Source organism: Zootoca vivipara, chromosome 4 (assembly GCF_965207765.1).
Source record: "Zootoca vivipara chromosome 4, rZooViv2.hap1.1, whole genome shotgun sequence".
Taxonomy (NCBI): Eukaryota; Metazoa; Chordata; class Lepidosauria; order Squamata; family Lacertidae; genus Zootoca; species Zootoca vivipara.
This window is the reverse complement of record NC_142587.1, coordinates 51,986,644-52,001,868: the sequence shown is the minus strand read 5'-3', so window position 1 is coordinate 52,001,868 and position 15,225 is coordinate 51,986,644. Positions and strand designations below refer to the sequence as shown.

General features: G+C 42.8%; 2 protein-coding genes across 2 annotated transcripts in view; both read left to right on the top strand.

Moving 5' to 3' along the window:
- Positions 1-2,496: 2,496 nt before the first annotated feature.
- Positions 2,497-15,092, top strand: SLC5A3 (solute carrier family 5 member 3). Its single transcript, XM_035114908.3, has 2 exons — positions 2,497-2,645; positions 8,595-15,092. Exon 2 carries the CDS (start codon positions 8,889-8,891, stop codon positions 11,031-11,033), a length of 2,145 nt encoding a protein of 714 aa, XP_034970799.3. The 5' UTR covers positions 2,497-2,645; positions 8,595-8,888; the 3' UTR covers positions 11,034-15,092.
- MRPS6 (mitochondrial ribosomal protein S6) overlaps positions 2,497-15,225 on the top strand; it is a 28,323-nt gene continuing 15,594 nt past the window's right edge. The window contains exon 1 of the mRNA XM_035114909.3: positions 2,497-2,645. Within this exon, the coding sequence (XP_034970800.1) occupies positions 2,601-2,645 (45 nt within the window). The 5' untranslated portion in view covers positions 2,497-2,600. The remainder of the gene's footprint in view (positions 2,646-15,225) is intronic.

Below are 15,225 nucleotides of genomic sequence, written 5' to 3'. Positions count from 1 at the left end.
ACCCCAGAGTCGGTCACGACTGGACCTAATGGTCAGGGGTCCCTTTACCTTTACCTTTATTCTGACTATAATTGGTGTGCACAGATGCCCTTGTTTGTACCATGTGCTCACACTAAACTCTGGGCTAGAAGGCACTCTCCCATTTCTGGAGTGCAGGCTGCCTCAAAGCATATTTTGGGGTGGACACCCAGAGTTTCTTATTTTTTTCCTACGTATATTGGTGATTGCTGGTTTGCTTTAACATCCTTAACTCTGCCATGATGTGCCTACAGGAAGCTCTGGGCTGAGTAGAAATGTACAAGGAGGAATGTAAAGTACTACACTTGGGCAAAAAATAAAAAATAAAAGGCACAAATACAGGATGGGAGACACCTGGCTTGAGAGCAGTACATGTGAAAAGGATCTAGGAGTCTTGGTAGACCACAAACTTGACATGAGTCAACAGTGTGATGCAGCAGCTAAAAAATCCAATGTAATTCTGGGCTGCATCAATAGGAGTATAGCATCTAGATCAAGGGAAGTAATAGTACCACTGTATTCTACTCTGGTCAGACCTCACCTGGAGTACTGTGTCCAGTTCTGGGCACCACAGTTCAAGAAGGATATTGACAAGCTGGAACGTGTCCAGAAGAGGGGAACCAAAATGGTCAAAGGCCTGGAAACGATGCCTTATGAGGAATGGCTTAGGCAGCTGAGTATGTTTAGCCTGGAGAAGAGAAGGTTAAGGGGTGATATGATAGCCATATAAAAGGATGTCATATAGAGGAGGGAGAAAGGTTGTTTTCTGCTGCTCCAGAGAAGCGGACATGGAGCAATGGATTCAAACTACAAGAAAGAAGATTCCACCTAAACATTAGGAAGAACTTCCTGACAGTAAGAGCTGTTGGGCAGTGGAATTTGCTGCCAAGGAGTATGGTGGAGTCTCCTTCTTTGGAGGTCTTTAAGCAGAGGCTTGACAAGTATATGTCAAGAATGCTTCAATGGTGTTTCCTGCTTGGCAGGGGGTTGGACTGGATGGCCCTTGTGGTCTCTTCCAACTCTATGATTCTATGAGTAGGACCCACAAGTGTCTCTTAGAGGATAGTTTCCTGTTTGCTTTTGTGTATGAGTTGTGCTTGCCCAAAGCATATTTTGTGATTGGCACTGCCAGTTACTTATCCCCCCCCCCCATATACTTTGCCCTTGTCCATGCTATGCAGAAATAGGAAGCTCTGTGCTGAGCAGCATCCATTGGCATCTTAGAACATTCTCCCATTGGCTTGTGTGTGGCTAGTGCTGTCCCAAAGCATTTTTTTGGGGTGGACACCTTCAGTTACTTCTTATAATATTTATATATTGGCTACTGCTGCCTTGCTTTGATACAATTGGCAGTGCCCTGTGTGCACAAGCAGCTCAGGGCAGGATCCATTGGCACCTTGGAGAGGACGCTCTATTTGCTTGTGCTTGCCTAAAGCATATTTTGGGGCGGACACCCCCCATTACTTATTTTTATGGTGTTCTATCATCAAGTATTTATGAGCATTTTGAAAGCACCATTTTGACTGAATAACATTATTGTTGGGAGTCCACTGATCATGTACAAACACGGGCTGGCCCAATGTTTATTCTGGGGTTCAGGGGCATATAAACTTTAATTTAGAGTTCAGGAAAACATGAACTTCCCTTGTGACGGAGGTCAGATTATGTATGTTGCAAAAGAGGCTCCTGCTCTCTCTCTCTCTGTGCAGGCAATTCCCTTTCCCTTTCCTAGTTTGACACTACACTACAGAAACACTGGGCTGGCGGGTGCATTGGAGTAACCAAATTGTGCTGACGTGCGACGACTTATCGTGGGAATTGTCTCAAGCGCTGTTGCCGTTTGCTTGTGCGGCAATTTCCCTTTCTTTCCTGACGGGGATTTCACACCGAAAGTCTGCGTAAGCGACAGGTGTTTCTGGATGCTTCGGGAACGCCAGCGAGGCGTGTGGGAGCGCAGCTCCAACCGCGTCTCGTGGATGTTTCGAGAACAGCTTGCAAGCAGCCAGCAATGTGGGGTGTGGGATATACGGTATTACGTCGAAGAGACAGCTTTCACGTGTAGGGTCAGAGCTTTGCCGCTGACTTCCCCTCAAGGGGGGAAGAGGAGCGCACGAGGAAGGGAGGCGTGACCGAGTGGAAATTTCCACTCCCTGCAGTAGGGAGGGAAGGGCGGGACCAGCGGCGCAGCAAGGATGGTGAGGGAGGCGGCGCCTAGAGGTCGCCAAGCGCGCTTCATTCAGCTCGACCTTCAGGACTCTCTCACTTAGGATAAAAGCGCCTCCCTTCCTTCTTCCCGGCACAATTGGGAGCGCTCCGTGTCCGAAGGATCCCCCATTAATTCAACCCGGGAAGAGCGGAGCGGCGAGGGAGGGGGCGCCTGACGCCATCGAAGGGGGGCGGTGCCGCCGCGGGAGCGCGCACAGACCGGCCCCTTTTAAAAGCGCCCCGCGCGCCTTGCGCCTCCTAGTCGGCACAGCGCGGGACCAGCGGCTTGTGGGAGCGGCACTTGCCCGGCACCACGCCGTCGATCTGCGTTGCCCCTTCCGTCAGCCGCCTCACCTACTTCTCCACTTCTGCAAAAGATGCCTCGCTATGAGCTGGCTTTGATCCTAAAAGCCATGCAGAGGGTGAGTGCTACTGTATCTCTGTGTGTCGCACCTGCTCTCTGAGCTTCCCGCGCCTGCCCGGCTTCCATTTCCCGGCCGGGCTTCCCCTTCTCCTTCCGTCAGCCCTGTGCGTCCGCCCTTCCTCGCGTCTCCTCGGCGCGGAAAGAACGCGCCTCTTCCGCTCCCGATTCACACGTGGTGCTGGAGGAACAAGGGCTCTCTTAAGGAAAACGTGGGGTCGGCGCTTGCCCCCTTACGCTACAACGCTTTACTCTCCCCGACCCTCAGCGCACGTTTGCTTCCGCTTGCGAACAAAAAATAAAAAGGAGGGCAGGGGAGAGAAATCGGGGTCAATAGAATTGGTTGCCCTAGTTTTAAAAGGCAAAGCCCTCGAGGGGGCGGATATTCAGGAGGCACGGTCTGCATAGGATCTAACGAGCCACTTGTGGGGTTTTCCTTTTTCACACAGACGTGGCACGGCGGCTTCGTGTTGTTCCTTGGCAACGTTTTGTGGTCGCTGCCAAAACACCCCAGTTCATTTTCGCGCATTGCATTGAGGGGAAGGGCTCTGTACTAGTTACTGGGGTGCATTATTGCCGGGCCCCGTTTAAGATTCCCTTGCCCTCTCGGGAGGCTTAAATTTCAAGTATGTACGGAAGCATGAATTAATTCCGTCCATCTGTACCGGGGACTGCCTATAGCGGAGAACTTATTTTGAATATTTGCCGCCATCGCAACTCGCTGAGCTTCCGGGATGGTGGCGGCGTTGTACACTAGAGTAGACCGCCTGCTGGGTTTCTTTCTTTCTTGTCAAATAAGCGAGTGTAAATGGTAGTCTGCTAGAAAGCTGCTGGTCGGTGCAGCTGGCTGTAATAGCCCCAGCAGAAGAGCCCGTTACATAGAAGCCAGTTCCTAGTCGCCGAGGTCCCTTCACGTGCCCCATAAAATAATTTGAGGGGGCAGCCCCCACAAGTCGATAGGCATTGTCATTCAAATACTGTGCGGTGCACCGCATCATGTAATCAATTATGTGGGGCAGGGCTTAACCCCCCATATTTTATTCAAGTTGGCACCCCTGGCTTGTAACAGCCTTGGAGCACCTGCTTTTCATGCTGAACGTCCCAGGTTTAATCCTCAGCAGCTCCAGCTGAGAAAATTGCCTGCTTGAAAGACTGCAGGGACTGAGATAAGACTGGGCTAGTGGTCTGACTCTGTATAAGACAGATCTCTAGGCAGATGAAAACTATCTCTAGGTGTGTGACATAATATTCCGCAAAAAATGTAGACTAGTGTACATATGTGACAAATAAATTCCTGCCCATTTTCTCAGTTTAATCAATTTCACAAATACAGTAAACCTATGCATGCATGCTCAGAAGTGAGTCCTACTGATTTCACTGAGATTTACATTCTTGCATAAGTTTGTATAGAATTTTAGCCTGAATACAGCAACCTGTAGCTTTGCTTACATAGATTATTACTTAGTAAAAGTTAGCTGTACAGATTAGAAGATGAAGTCTGTGTGTTCTGTGCACACACTTCTTGAATGTAATTGCCAGGTTTGATTTGGATCTCATGGGTTATTTGAAAAATTGTGTGCATTCCTAATTCTTGAATTTACTGGAGTGTGGGTGCCCAGTTATTTCCATTTGTTTTAGGTCTGACCTCAATATTTTAGAATAGAACTTCAGATTCCTTTGCATATTGCAAGACACACCTACGTTTGAGATACGGTTTTGAATACTGTGGCCTTTATGAACCTCTGATGTTCCTCTTAAGTACAGAGAGATGCTCAGTTGTCTAAAATACCTTTCAGAGAGCGTAAGGAAAGAAACCGTCTAAGCAATCTGCAGTAACCAGCCTCCTAAGCCAACAGTGCATGGGGATCTTTGGATCAGTGTTAAGATTGTCTTAACAGGAGATGTACAAGGAGACATGGCAGTAGCATCAGAGTAGCATGTTTAGGGTTCTGTGCATGGTCAGGGTTGATGGAAGCACCACATTGGCTACCCTGTAATAATGAGTTGGTTCTGTTCCAACCAGCAGTACAATCTTATCTTTAAGAGAGAGAGGATGAAAATGAAGCAAGTATTTTAAGTGGGCCCTTTGATTCATGTTGGGTGTACAGTGTACCCTGAACTTGAAAAGGCTGTGAAACCTACTCTTTTTGCGGTAAATCTGTGTTGTAAATCCCAAATGTTCACAGTATCTGCTAGCTACATAGAATATGGAAATGCAGCATAGAGGGTAGGCTGCCTTGTGCTCATAAGCTTAATTTTTCAGTTCTGAACCTATTTTGATGTTGGAAGTAAGCACCCATTTCATTGGAAGTCACTTCTATATAAAAATTCTGTTTAGTAGGTTTGAGGTGTCTGTCTTAATTGCTGGTGGCGCTGTGGGTTAAACCACAGAGCCTAGAGCTTGCCGATCAGAAGGTCAGCGGTTCGAATCCCTGCGACGGGGTGAGCTCCTGTTGCTCGGTCCCAGCTCCTGCCAACTTAGCAGTTCGAAAGCACCTCAAAGTGCAAGTAGATAAATAGGTAAACGGGAAGGTAAACGGCGTTTCCATGTGCTGCTCTGGTTCGCCAGAAGCGGCTTTGTCATTCTGGCCACATGGCCTGGAAGCTGTACGCCGGCTCCCTCGGCCAATAATGCGAGATGAGCACCGCAACCCCAGAGTCGGTCACGACTGGACCTAATGGTCAGGGGTCCCTTTACCTTTACATTCACCAGGAGAGGGTGTTAAGATATGCTTATTGCTAAAGCTGTCTTCCTAGAAGAGGAGGCTTTTCATTTGACCTCATTCATAATAATCTGGTTCACTCTGCTCACTTTGTTAACTCATCAACTTGATGAGCAAATATTCTATATCTATAGTTAAATTAACTATGATTTTCAATATAAAGTTAAGCAAACAAATACTTAAATTATTTTGGGATTTTTGAACTATTTTTCTTTTTAATCATTATCAATTTTCAAACTATGGTAATACAGTAGAGCAAAAATTTCAAGTATATTTTGGTTTCTCATTTTGGTGGAAGAGCACATGTAGAGGTGTAGTGGACAGTGTGTTAGGTAGGCTTTGTTACAGAGGTGCAAGTTATTAAAGGAAACAAAAAAGAAGAAAGGAAAAGACATTAAATACATGAAAGAAAGGAACAAGAGTGGGGGAAGAACACAAAACATTTTGCTTTACCTCTTAGCATTATGAGTACATGCTGTAATTCCTCAGTCTCTGTGTGAACTAATCTGGAAAAATGGACTTGTCTTTATTCACCTTGTTTGTTTTTTCCAAGACACAATTACACTTTTCTAAAAAGAGAGAGAAAGAGTATCTTCTTAGTTGCATTTGGCAAGGCTAGTATAGACCTTTAAGGCAGGGGTGGTCAGTACTCAGCAGTGAGTAGGGATACCTCATTCTCTCCTTTTCTCTTCTTCCTGCACTGTCAGCTCTGTTGGAAGGTCAGACTCCAGAGGTGTGAATTGATAGGTTGTAGCAGGATCCCATTCCCTGACATTATTGTCACTTCATCTTTTTGGACTTCCCTTGTGTCTTCCCACCCTACCTGCCTTCTCTCCCTCACCTGCATGAAATTAGGCTGAGAGCCTCAGATGCCCATCTCTTGATTTATGGTGACTGTAGGGTTTGGAGGCCCAAATGTGATTGGCAGCAGACCTGTGCCTTTAAATTTGAGTCTGTTTCGCTCGTGTAGTGCTTGAGATGAGGACTACAAGTAAGGCAGGATGTGCAAGGGTAGATTTCAGCAGTTCCCACCCACATATTTGTTTGCCAGTTTCAATTTTTTTCTGTTCTACATATACACCTTTAAAGACATGGACCTGTTGCCATCCTGTTTGCTATTGTGCCTGAATTATATGAGCTTGTTTGGAAAACTTGTTAAAACAATCTAAGGATGCTGTTGCTTTTAGTCTTTGTTATTAGTTCTAGTTTCTGCATTCCTTTGTTCTTTGAGTATTATAATGTTTATAATGAGTTTATTTGTAACCTGCCTTTCTCATTTTTCAGAAAGGTGAACTAGAAATACAGTCATACCTTGGTTTAAGTACGCTTCGGTTTGAGTACTTTCAGGTTAAGTACTCCGTGGACCTGCCTGGAATGGATTAATCCACTTTCCATTACTTTCAATGGGAAAGTTCGCTTCAGGTTAAATATGCTTCAGGTTAAGTACAGACTTCCGGAACCAATTGTGTACTTAAACTAAGGTACCACTGTATTGGGCATAAAAGGATGAATACAAAGGTGTCCTAAAGGATCTGATATTGCTGATCCGTTACTGTTCTCATCCTGAAGCAATGTTCTTAACCCGAGGTACTATTTTTGGGTTAGCGGAGTCTGTAACCTGAAGCGTCTGTAACCTGAGGTACCACTGTAGTGTATTAAGGAAGTGCAGCACTGGAGAGTCAGGTGGTGGTGTAGAACTATTTCATGTCATAGAACATTAGTCTTCCTGCTCCAGTCCAGTGTTAGAAACTCAGATATATAAACCAGGCACCAAATGGCGCCAAAACAGAATGTCTAGCTGCCATTTGGGGCAAGACGGCTCTAAAGTCTTTATTTTTCAAACAATGGACTGACTGTGATTGATTCTCAGTTAAACATCTGGCTAGTTCAGATGACAACCTTGAGCTAGGTTAAGAGCTTGGAGAAATCAAAGAAGAAATGTCCCTTGATCCAGGGACAGTCCACATATATATTGGTCCATTCCAACCTCTCTTTCTTAATGGTGACACGGATTATTCATAATGTAAGAATATTCTTCACAACTGTGAGCAGGGCAGTGGGGTAAGTGAAGACAAGCGACAACAGTTAGCTATAATGTTGTTTGCTGCTCCTGTTCAGGCTGCACAGAAAAAGCATTTTGATTCCAGAAATTCATTTCTGTTGTACAGATAAAATATAACTGATGGAATTCTGCAGGGTGGGGCATTAGTGTGTGAAAACAGTCCAGATCCAAGGATCCCCAGGCATATACCTCCAGCATGTGAAGGTGCCCAGCCATCTTCACTTGGTCACAAGTGGCCAATAGCCAGGTGCAAAATGCGCCTAGTGCCTGGCTAATTTTGAACACAGCTCCAGTTGCACTATAAACCCCTACTGCCTGTGCCATAGATTATTGATCCATGTCTTATAAATTATGGGCATTTACATTCTGGATTGTCTAGGATCCCCTTGTCCTATCTCCTCTTCAGTACTTACTAGGTTGTTACCTACTTCCTATTGTACATTCCCAACTGCTGTCATCATTATGGTTGGAAAAATGTAGCACAGTGTTATGGTGTGTGTGAGAGGATACATGGTTTTTCATTCTAGACTTTAAAATAAGTCTGTAATACTGCATTCAGAGAGATGGTATGTGCATGTAGGTACCATAACACTACATTTCTCTGATCTGGGGAAGTGTAGTGGACTTGGCAATTTGAGAAGGCAATGTACGATGAAGGAACATAGTGTGCAGTGTGCCACTCAGTTAAATTTTTGCTGCAGTTGTGACAGTGGCGTATTATATATGTAATCTACTGCTACAACACCATACAGTGACATTGGCTGTACACAGAATCAGTTTGAAAATCAATGATAAATTTAGATGAATTGTAAATGTGATGTGATCATGTATATCCTGAATAAAGTCTGATAGTGTCTGTGTGGTGTTAATGTATCATTTTGAATATAATTTTTTTTCTGGCCAGAAAGATACATATTTTTATACTGCTGCAAATCTGCCAACTTGTTCAAAGAAAACAATACACATTCTGTTAGTTTATTAGTGAACTCTGTTTACAGTCTATGAAAGAAATTTCATGCCTGAGATGCAGAATTCTCCATAACATTTACAAGGGAAGAAAAGCTCTATTCAACTACTTGTTATGACAAAATTCAATTTCCCCCCTGATACTTGGTAAAAGCCTTTTCTAATTAAATCTCTGTCTTTTGTCTTTGCTACCTTGCAGGGTTGGTACTGTAGGCCTCACTAGACTTAGCTGCAACTAAGAATTTCTCCTACATCAACCAAGTTAATGGTGATGCTCTTGTGGATTGGCGAATAAAAGTGCGTGCTAAATATTTCAGAAGCGCAGAATACAATTTTTCTTCTCAAAGTTGTACCACAACCACTACCATCAAGATAGCAAACCAATGGACAAAGAATTTGATCCACAGTATTTGTAAAACTAAAGATTTGTTTTGCTAAAGCTTGAGGTCTGTGACCCGGACACCAGCTTTTGGAAGCTCCTTTGTTTACAGAAATGAGGGCGGCTTTGGAACCAGCAGACATTGCCATTGTAGCACTGTATTTTGTGCTTGTGCTGTGCATAGGCTTTTTTGCCATGTGGAAATCCAATCGAAGCACTATAAGTGGGTACTTCCTGGCAGGACGATCTATGACATGGATGGCAATTGGTGCTTCCTTGTTTGTGAGCAACATTGGGAGTGAACACTTCATTGGGCTTGCAGGATCTGGAGCAGCAAGCGGATTTGCCGTGGGGGCATGGGAACTCAATGCCTTACTGGTTTTGCAACTCTTAGGGTGGATCTTTGTTCCGGTTTACATACATTCTGGAATATACACCATGCCTGGATACTTATCCAAACGTTTTGGAGGGCATAGAATTCAAGTATACTTTGCCATGTTGTCTCTAATTCTGTATATCTTCACCAAACTTTCAGTGGATTTGTATTCAGGTGCATTGTTTATTCAAGAATCACTAGGCTGGAATATTTATTTGTCGGTAATACTGCTGATTGGAATGACTGCACTGCTGACTGTGACTGGGGGTCTTGTGGCAGTAATCTACACAGACACTATTCAAGCTTTGCTTATGATTATTGGTGCCCTCACCCTTATGATTATAAGTATGGTAGAAGTTGGTGGATTTGAAGAGATGAAAAGAAAGTACATGTTGGCAAAACCAAATGTTACATCAATCTTGTTGACTTACAACCTTTCCAATACAAATTCCTGTCATGTTGATCCAAAGCCTGATTCACTGAGAATGTTACGTGAACCAACAGATGAAGATGTCCCGTGGCCTGGTTTCCTTTTTGGACAGACACCAGCTTCTGTTTGGTACTGGTGTGCAGACCAAGTCATCGTTCAGCGGGTTTTAGCAGCAAAAAACATTGCTCATGCCAAAGGATCCACCCTAATGGCAGGTTTCTTAAAGCTTCTGCCTATGTTCCTTATAGTTATTCCAGGTATGATTTCAAGAATACTGTTTGCAGATGATCTTGCGTGTATCAATCCAGAACATTGCATGCAGGTTTGTGGAAGCAGAGCAGGATGTTCTAATATTGCCTATCCACGTTTGGTAATGAAACTTGTTCCTGTTGGCCTGCGAGGCCTCATGATGGCTGTAATGATTGCTGCACTGATGAGTGATTTGGATTCTATCTTTAATAGTGCCAGTACCATATTCACACTTGATATCTACAAGCTCCTCATACGGAAGACTGCATCGTCTAGAGAACTGATGATTGTTGGAAGAGTTTTTGTTGCTTTCATGGTGGTAACAAGCATTGCCTGGGTCCCAATTATAGTGGAAATGCAAGGAGGTCAGATGTATCTCTACATACAAGAGGTAGCAGACTATCTGACTCCGCCAGTGGCTGCTATTTTTCTCTTGGGTGTATTTTGGAAGCGTTGCAATGAGCAGGGGGCCTTCTTTGGTGGAATGGTTGGATTTGCATTGGGAGCTGTGCGACTTATACTGGCATTTATCTATCGTGTTCCTGAGTGTGACCAGGCAGACACAAGACCATACTTTATCAAAAGTATCCATTACATGTATGTTGCTACCGCACTGTTTTGGATCACTGGAATTATTGTAATAGTAGTAAGCTTGCTTACACCGCCACCTTCAAAAGAGCAAATTCGGACGACAACATTTTGGTCTATGAAAAGCAGGACCGTAAAGGAAAGCACTTCAGCAGGCAGTTCATTCAAAGCACAAGGGAAGACCATCTTAAAATACAGCGACCCTTCCAATCATATCACTTCAAATGGGAAATCTGAAGAAAATATTAAAAATGATCAGCCTGAAAATGTCAATCTCTTAATTACGAGCAGAGATGAGAGCAATCCAGTGATATCTTTAAGCAACTCTGAAGTTGAGACTCCAGTTGATAGTTATTCTAATGGACAGGCAGCTCTTATGGGTAAAGAGAAGACCGGAGAAGAGACTGAAAGTAGTGACAAACCCTGGAAATTCATAGATTGGTTCTGTGGCTTTAAAAGCAAAAACATGAACAGTCCAGTCAAAGATAAGGGGGAAGAAGAGGCTATTTGTCTACAAATGCTGGAAGAGACTCCAAAAGTTAAATTAATACTAAACAGTGGACTATTTTGTGTGTGTTCAGTTGGAATATTCATGTTTGTTTATTTCTCTCTGTGAACAAATGATGGATTTTATTTGGTCAGACATACAGAAGTAGAAATAGAGGTCCTTGGAGAAATATTTGTGTGTGTGTGTGTGTGTGTGTGTGTGTGTGTGTGTGTGTGTCTTAGTCTTATATCTCAGGATTCCTTTATGCTTTTATCGTCAGCCAAATTATTTTTCAACTATTTTGAAAATCATTAGACTTTTTATATGTTAGCATTTCTGTTTTAATGTAAAATGTTTGTGGGATTAAGTGCAGTACTAAATGTTGGGTTTTTGTATACCAAAGTAAAAGATAAATCTGTGTTGAGAGGTAAAAATATTAAAGCACTCTCAGAGGTCCAGCAAAAGTGAAAATAGTGTTATAGTTTAAAGGAGCAAAACTACATTTTGAAGAGCATTCCAGAGTATTTTTGAGTGTCAGAAGATGTTTTCTTTTTGGAATCCTAATCAAGTAACTGTGATTTCTCCCTATATTATTAAAACATCAGATCTATGTTCCTAACAACAAAAAGAAAAAACAAACAGAAGTATTCTAATTAAATGTTACGTGATTGCTGAAATTTTGCATTGCTGAATCTATAATTCCCTTTTTTGCTTTGTAGATAAAACCACATATTTTAAAACACTTCAGTCTTGCTAGCTGTTAGAAACCAGAATATACAAATAAAAACAGAAGATACAACTAAATTCTACTCAGAGATACCCATTGAAATCACTTGATTTTTTAAAAAAGTTGAATATTGCCTATTAGCCTTCAAGTGGATAAGGGAGTCTGACTTGCATATTCTCTTCACAAAAACAAATACTCAGAATATATCTGAATTTTCTTGTGCTTGAATTTTGCACGTTAAAAATAATTACAATTGCTCCCCACAGTGCATGCTGCAAGAGGAAATATCCTAGCGCCGCTTCACAAAGCCAGCTTCTTTATTTGTTGTGTAGTGATCTGTCTGAAACAGTTCACAATTGGATATGGAAGCAACAAATAGCACAAGCCCTCGATGAGGATGATGAGTCTGTACAAAATTAGGCAAAACAATATTCCAAACTTTTAAAAACTGGTTTCATTTTTGTTAGGCTGAGTAGGAACAGAGAGGGAGAATTACACTGCTTCGCTTTTTGGCTTAAAAAAAACGAAACATCTCCACCTACTGGTTCCAATATATGTGTAGGCTGTGTGTTGAGGCTACATATCTCCTACAGATACTTTGAGAAGTGTAGTGTAGTGTAGTAAGGCTCTGGTAATGAAAGCAGAAATGATTTTAATGGGGTTATTCCAGCACATCCATGGATTCTTGGCAACAGTAATATTTTACTTCAGTACACAGGCAAGCATATGCACTGTTCCTTGTCCTCCCCTCTACCCCCCACTCCCCCCCCCCAAGCTTAGAGTACAACACTAGAGAAGAACTCCCAGTTTGGTGGCGGCTGCTGCTGTAGCAGGAAAGACTGCCCTGTCCCAAATCCTGGTGCCTTGAATGCTTGCAGAGCAGTGTGGAGAAGGACAGGGGAGCATCCCTTCTGTAGCATTGGCAGGTACAGGGTTGTGGGCCCATAGAGGTGGGAACCAGCAATTAAGAGCAAATTTGGAGCTCTTATTGAGAACTCTTTCCCAAAGTCAATTGTATTGCTAGCCGCGATTAAAAAGGACCTAGTTTGTCCTAGGGTTCAAAGCTCCAGTTTAATAAAAAGTGCATTCCTGTAGTAGGGAATGTAATACTGAGAGCTGAGATCCCATGCTGAATATATATATATATATATATATATATATATATATATATATATGCAAACTCTGTGCTTGTGCCTTGTAAATGCAAGGTGTCCTGAAATAGCTGAAAACAATACTTTATTCAGGGCTTCCCAAACTTGGATCTCCAGCTGTTTGGGGAAGTACAGTTCCTATCATCTCTGACCACTGGTCCTGTTAGCTAGGGATGATGGGAGTTGTAATCCCGACAACAGCTGGAGACCCAAGTTTGGGAAACGCTGTATTTAATAAAATCAATTTGGTATCATTTTCAGTTCTTTTCAGTTTCTCCCATACTACCTATCAGTAGAACAACTGGCTTACTAGGGTGACAATTTGTACTAAATGGTTGTAGACTATGTATAGAACAAATGCATATATTCTGAACTATTGATTTTAAGCTTGTATAAAGCAACATGCTGTTTAAATGCACTACAGAGACTTTGGCTTGAACTTCCTCTGTTGATGATTATTACATGAATTGAGACCTTGCTTGTGTACTGGGCCAAACGTTTATTTAAACCAGTGGCCTTCCAGGGTCAAATGAAAGGGGGTGATGCAAGCTTTGAGATGGCTGAGTACCATCATTGCTAAGTGCTAGAGGAGAGTTGCTATTGGTGGCACTTGCAGAGATGGTTGTTTTGAACGCATTGCCAGTTGTCATGTTGCAGGTGGACTAACTCGGATTAATTTGGCTCCCACTTTTCTTCCCTAAGATGCCTTGTGTAAACTAAGCCATTTTCTGGGCCTTACAGCCACATTAAAATAGCAATGTCTAATATTCCCTTGGTCCCAATCCCAAGTCATTTAATATGTTTGCAGTATTATGAATGTAAATGGCAGAGTTTATTGTGGATCTATTTTAAATGGACTCAATGCAATACAACCATATTCCAAGTGAAAATGCAGCACTTAAAACACCTAAATATTGAATCACTTCACAATTTTAACAATAGTTAGAAAGCTTTGCCAAAGGCCACAGAAAATTTTTACCTGCTAGTTATCCACTTGGGCCTTCTTTTCTCTTTACCAATGATGCATGGTTTGTGCAGATAAAGAACTTACCATATTATGTTTTCATTTAGACAGCTGTATAGCAACATCTAATGTTTTTTCAGCATACACTTACCTCTCTTTACTTCCTGGCTCTCTTGGGATTGTGTTGTTCTAAAACAGAGACTGCCTCTCACTTTAAGTTGTGCGAGATAAGTGCTGCTGGTTAACCACAGCGGTTGGGAACCACAGTTGTTGGGAACAGTCTTAGGATGAAACATGTTTTAAGAGAACTCTGCTGGATCAAACCAAGGGTTTCATCTAGCAGTAGCCCAGTACCCAGCATGCCATTGGTTTGCCTTCTTGCTGTATCTAGACTCTTAAGACTGGCTCCAAACCAAGCTAAAACAAACCAGTACATCAAGCCATGGATAGCTTGATTTGTTAACTCACGGGTTAGATCTAACTATAGTTCTTAATCTGCCGATCATCAATCTACAAATGGCTGACATTAAATCTGCTCCCCTGAGGAATAGCTCCATTGATCCTCTGTGACCAGCTCCAGTCCGGCTGGCAGCAGTCCTGAACACTCTCCAGAAAATGGGCTTTGCTCCCCAAGCCCTTCTAAGTTTGGGCCAAGCAAAAGCCATGGTCAGACAAAGACTCATAGATATTGAGAGACAACAGGACTGCTCATGATGCCCTGAATATCAAATTGGAGAAATTGAGAGATACATAGCCGCTCCGGATCCCTACCTCTCCTTTCTCTTATCAAAAAACGCAAGAAGGTCTTATACACTTGCCAGAAGTGCGGCCTTGCCCTCGCCTGTTTTGGAAGGATCATACAAAAAAACCCATAGGCTCAAAGACTCTGTGCCTGCCCATTGAGAGAAATAGGAAGCCCAGAGCACCTTTTCTTCAGATGCCCCTTCTATGAAGAGGCATGGAGGGAGATCCTGGACACCATACTGGTGAGGTCAGTAGGCCTCCTGAAAAGCAAATATATGACCTGCTCCTGCTAGGCAAAGACAAGAAAATAACCAGGATGGTCGCCAGATTCTGTGTCCAGATATGCAGACACAGACTTTTTCCTGAGAATAACCAGCCCGTCTTAATGTCCCAAAATATGGTTCCCTGAGCGATCTAGGCCCAGTTCTCTGTGGCAGCTTTTTAAGGTTTAAGTTTTAAGTACTTTCATGCGCATTGCATTTACAAATATCAATTTTATTGTTGTATAAAGTGTCATATATATGTTATGTTCCTTGGAACTGTTCTTCCAAAGGGATTTTTATAAGAGCTGGTCTTTGACCGTAATAAAGTATTCTATTCTATTCTATTCTATTCTATTCTATTCTATTCTAACTATAGTTCCAAGTTCATACCCAATATGGGATTGTTGTTTATTTGTGTGTGGAGCAGAGGAAAATGGGAGCATGCAAGTCTTTTACTTGCTGTGGCTTGTTC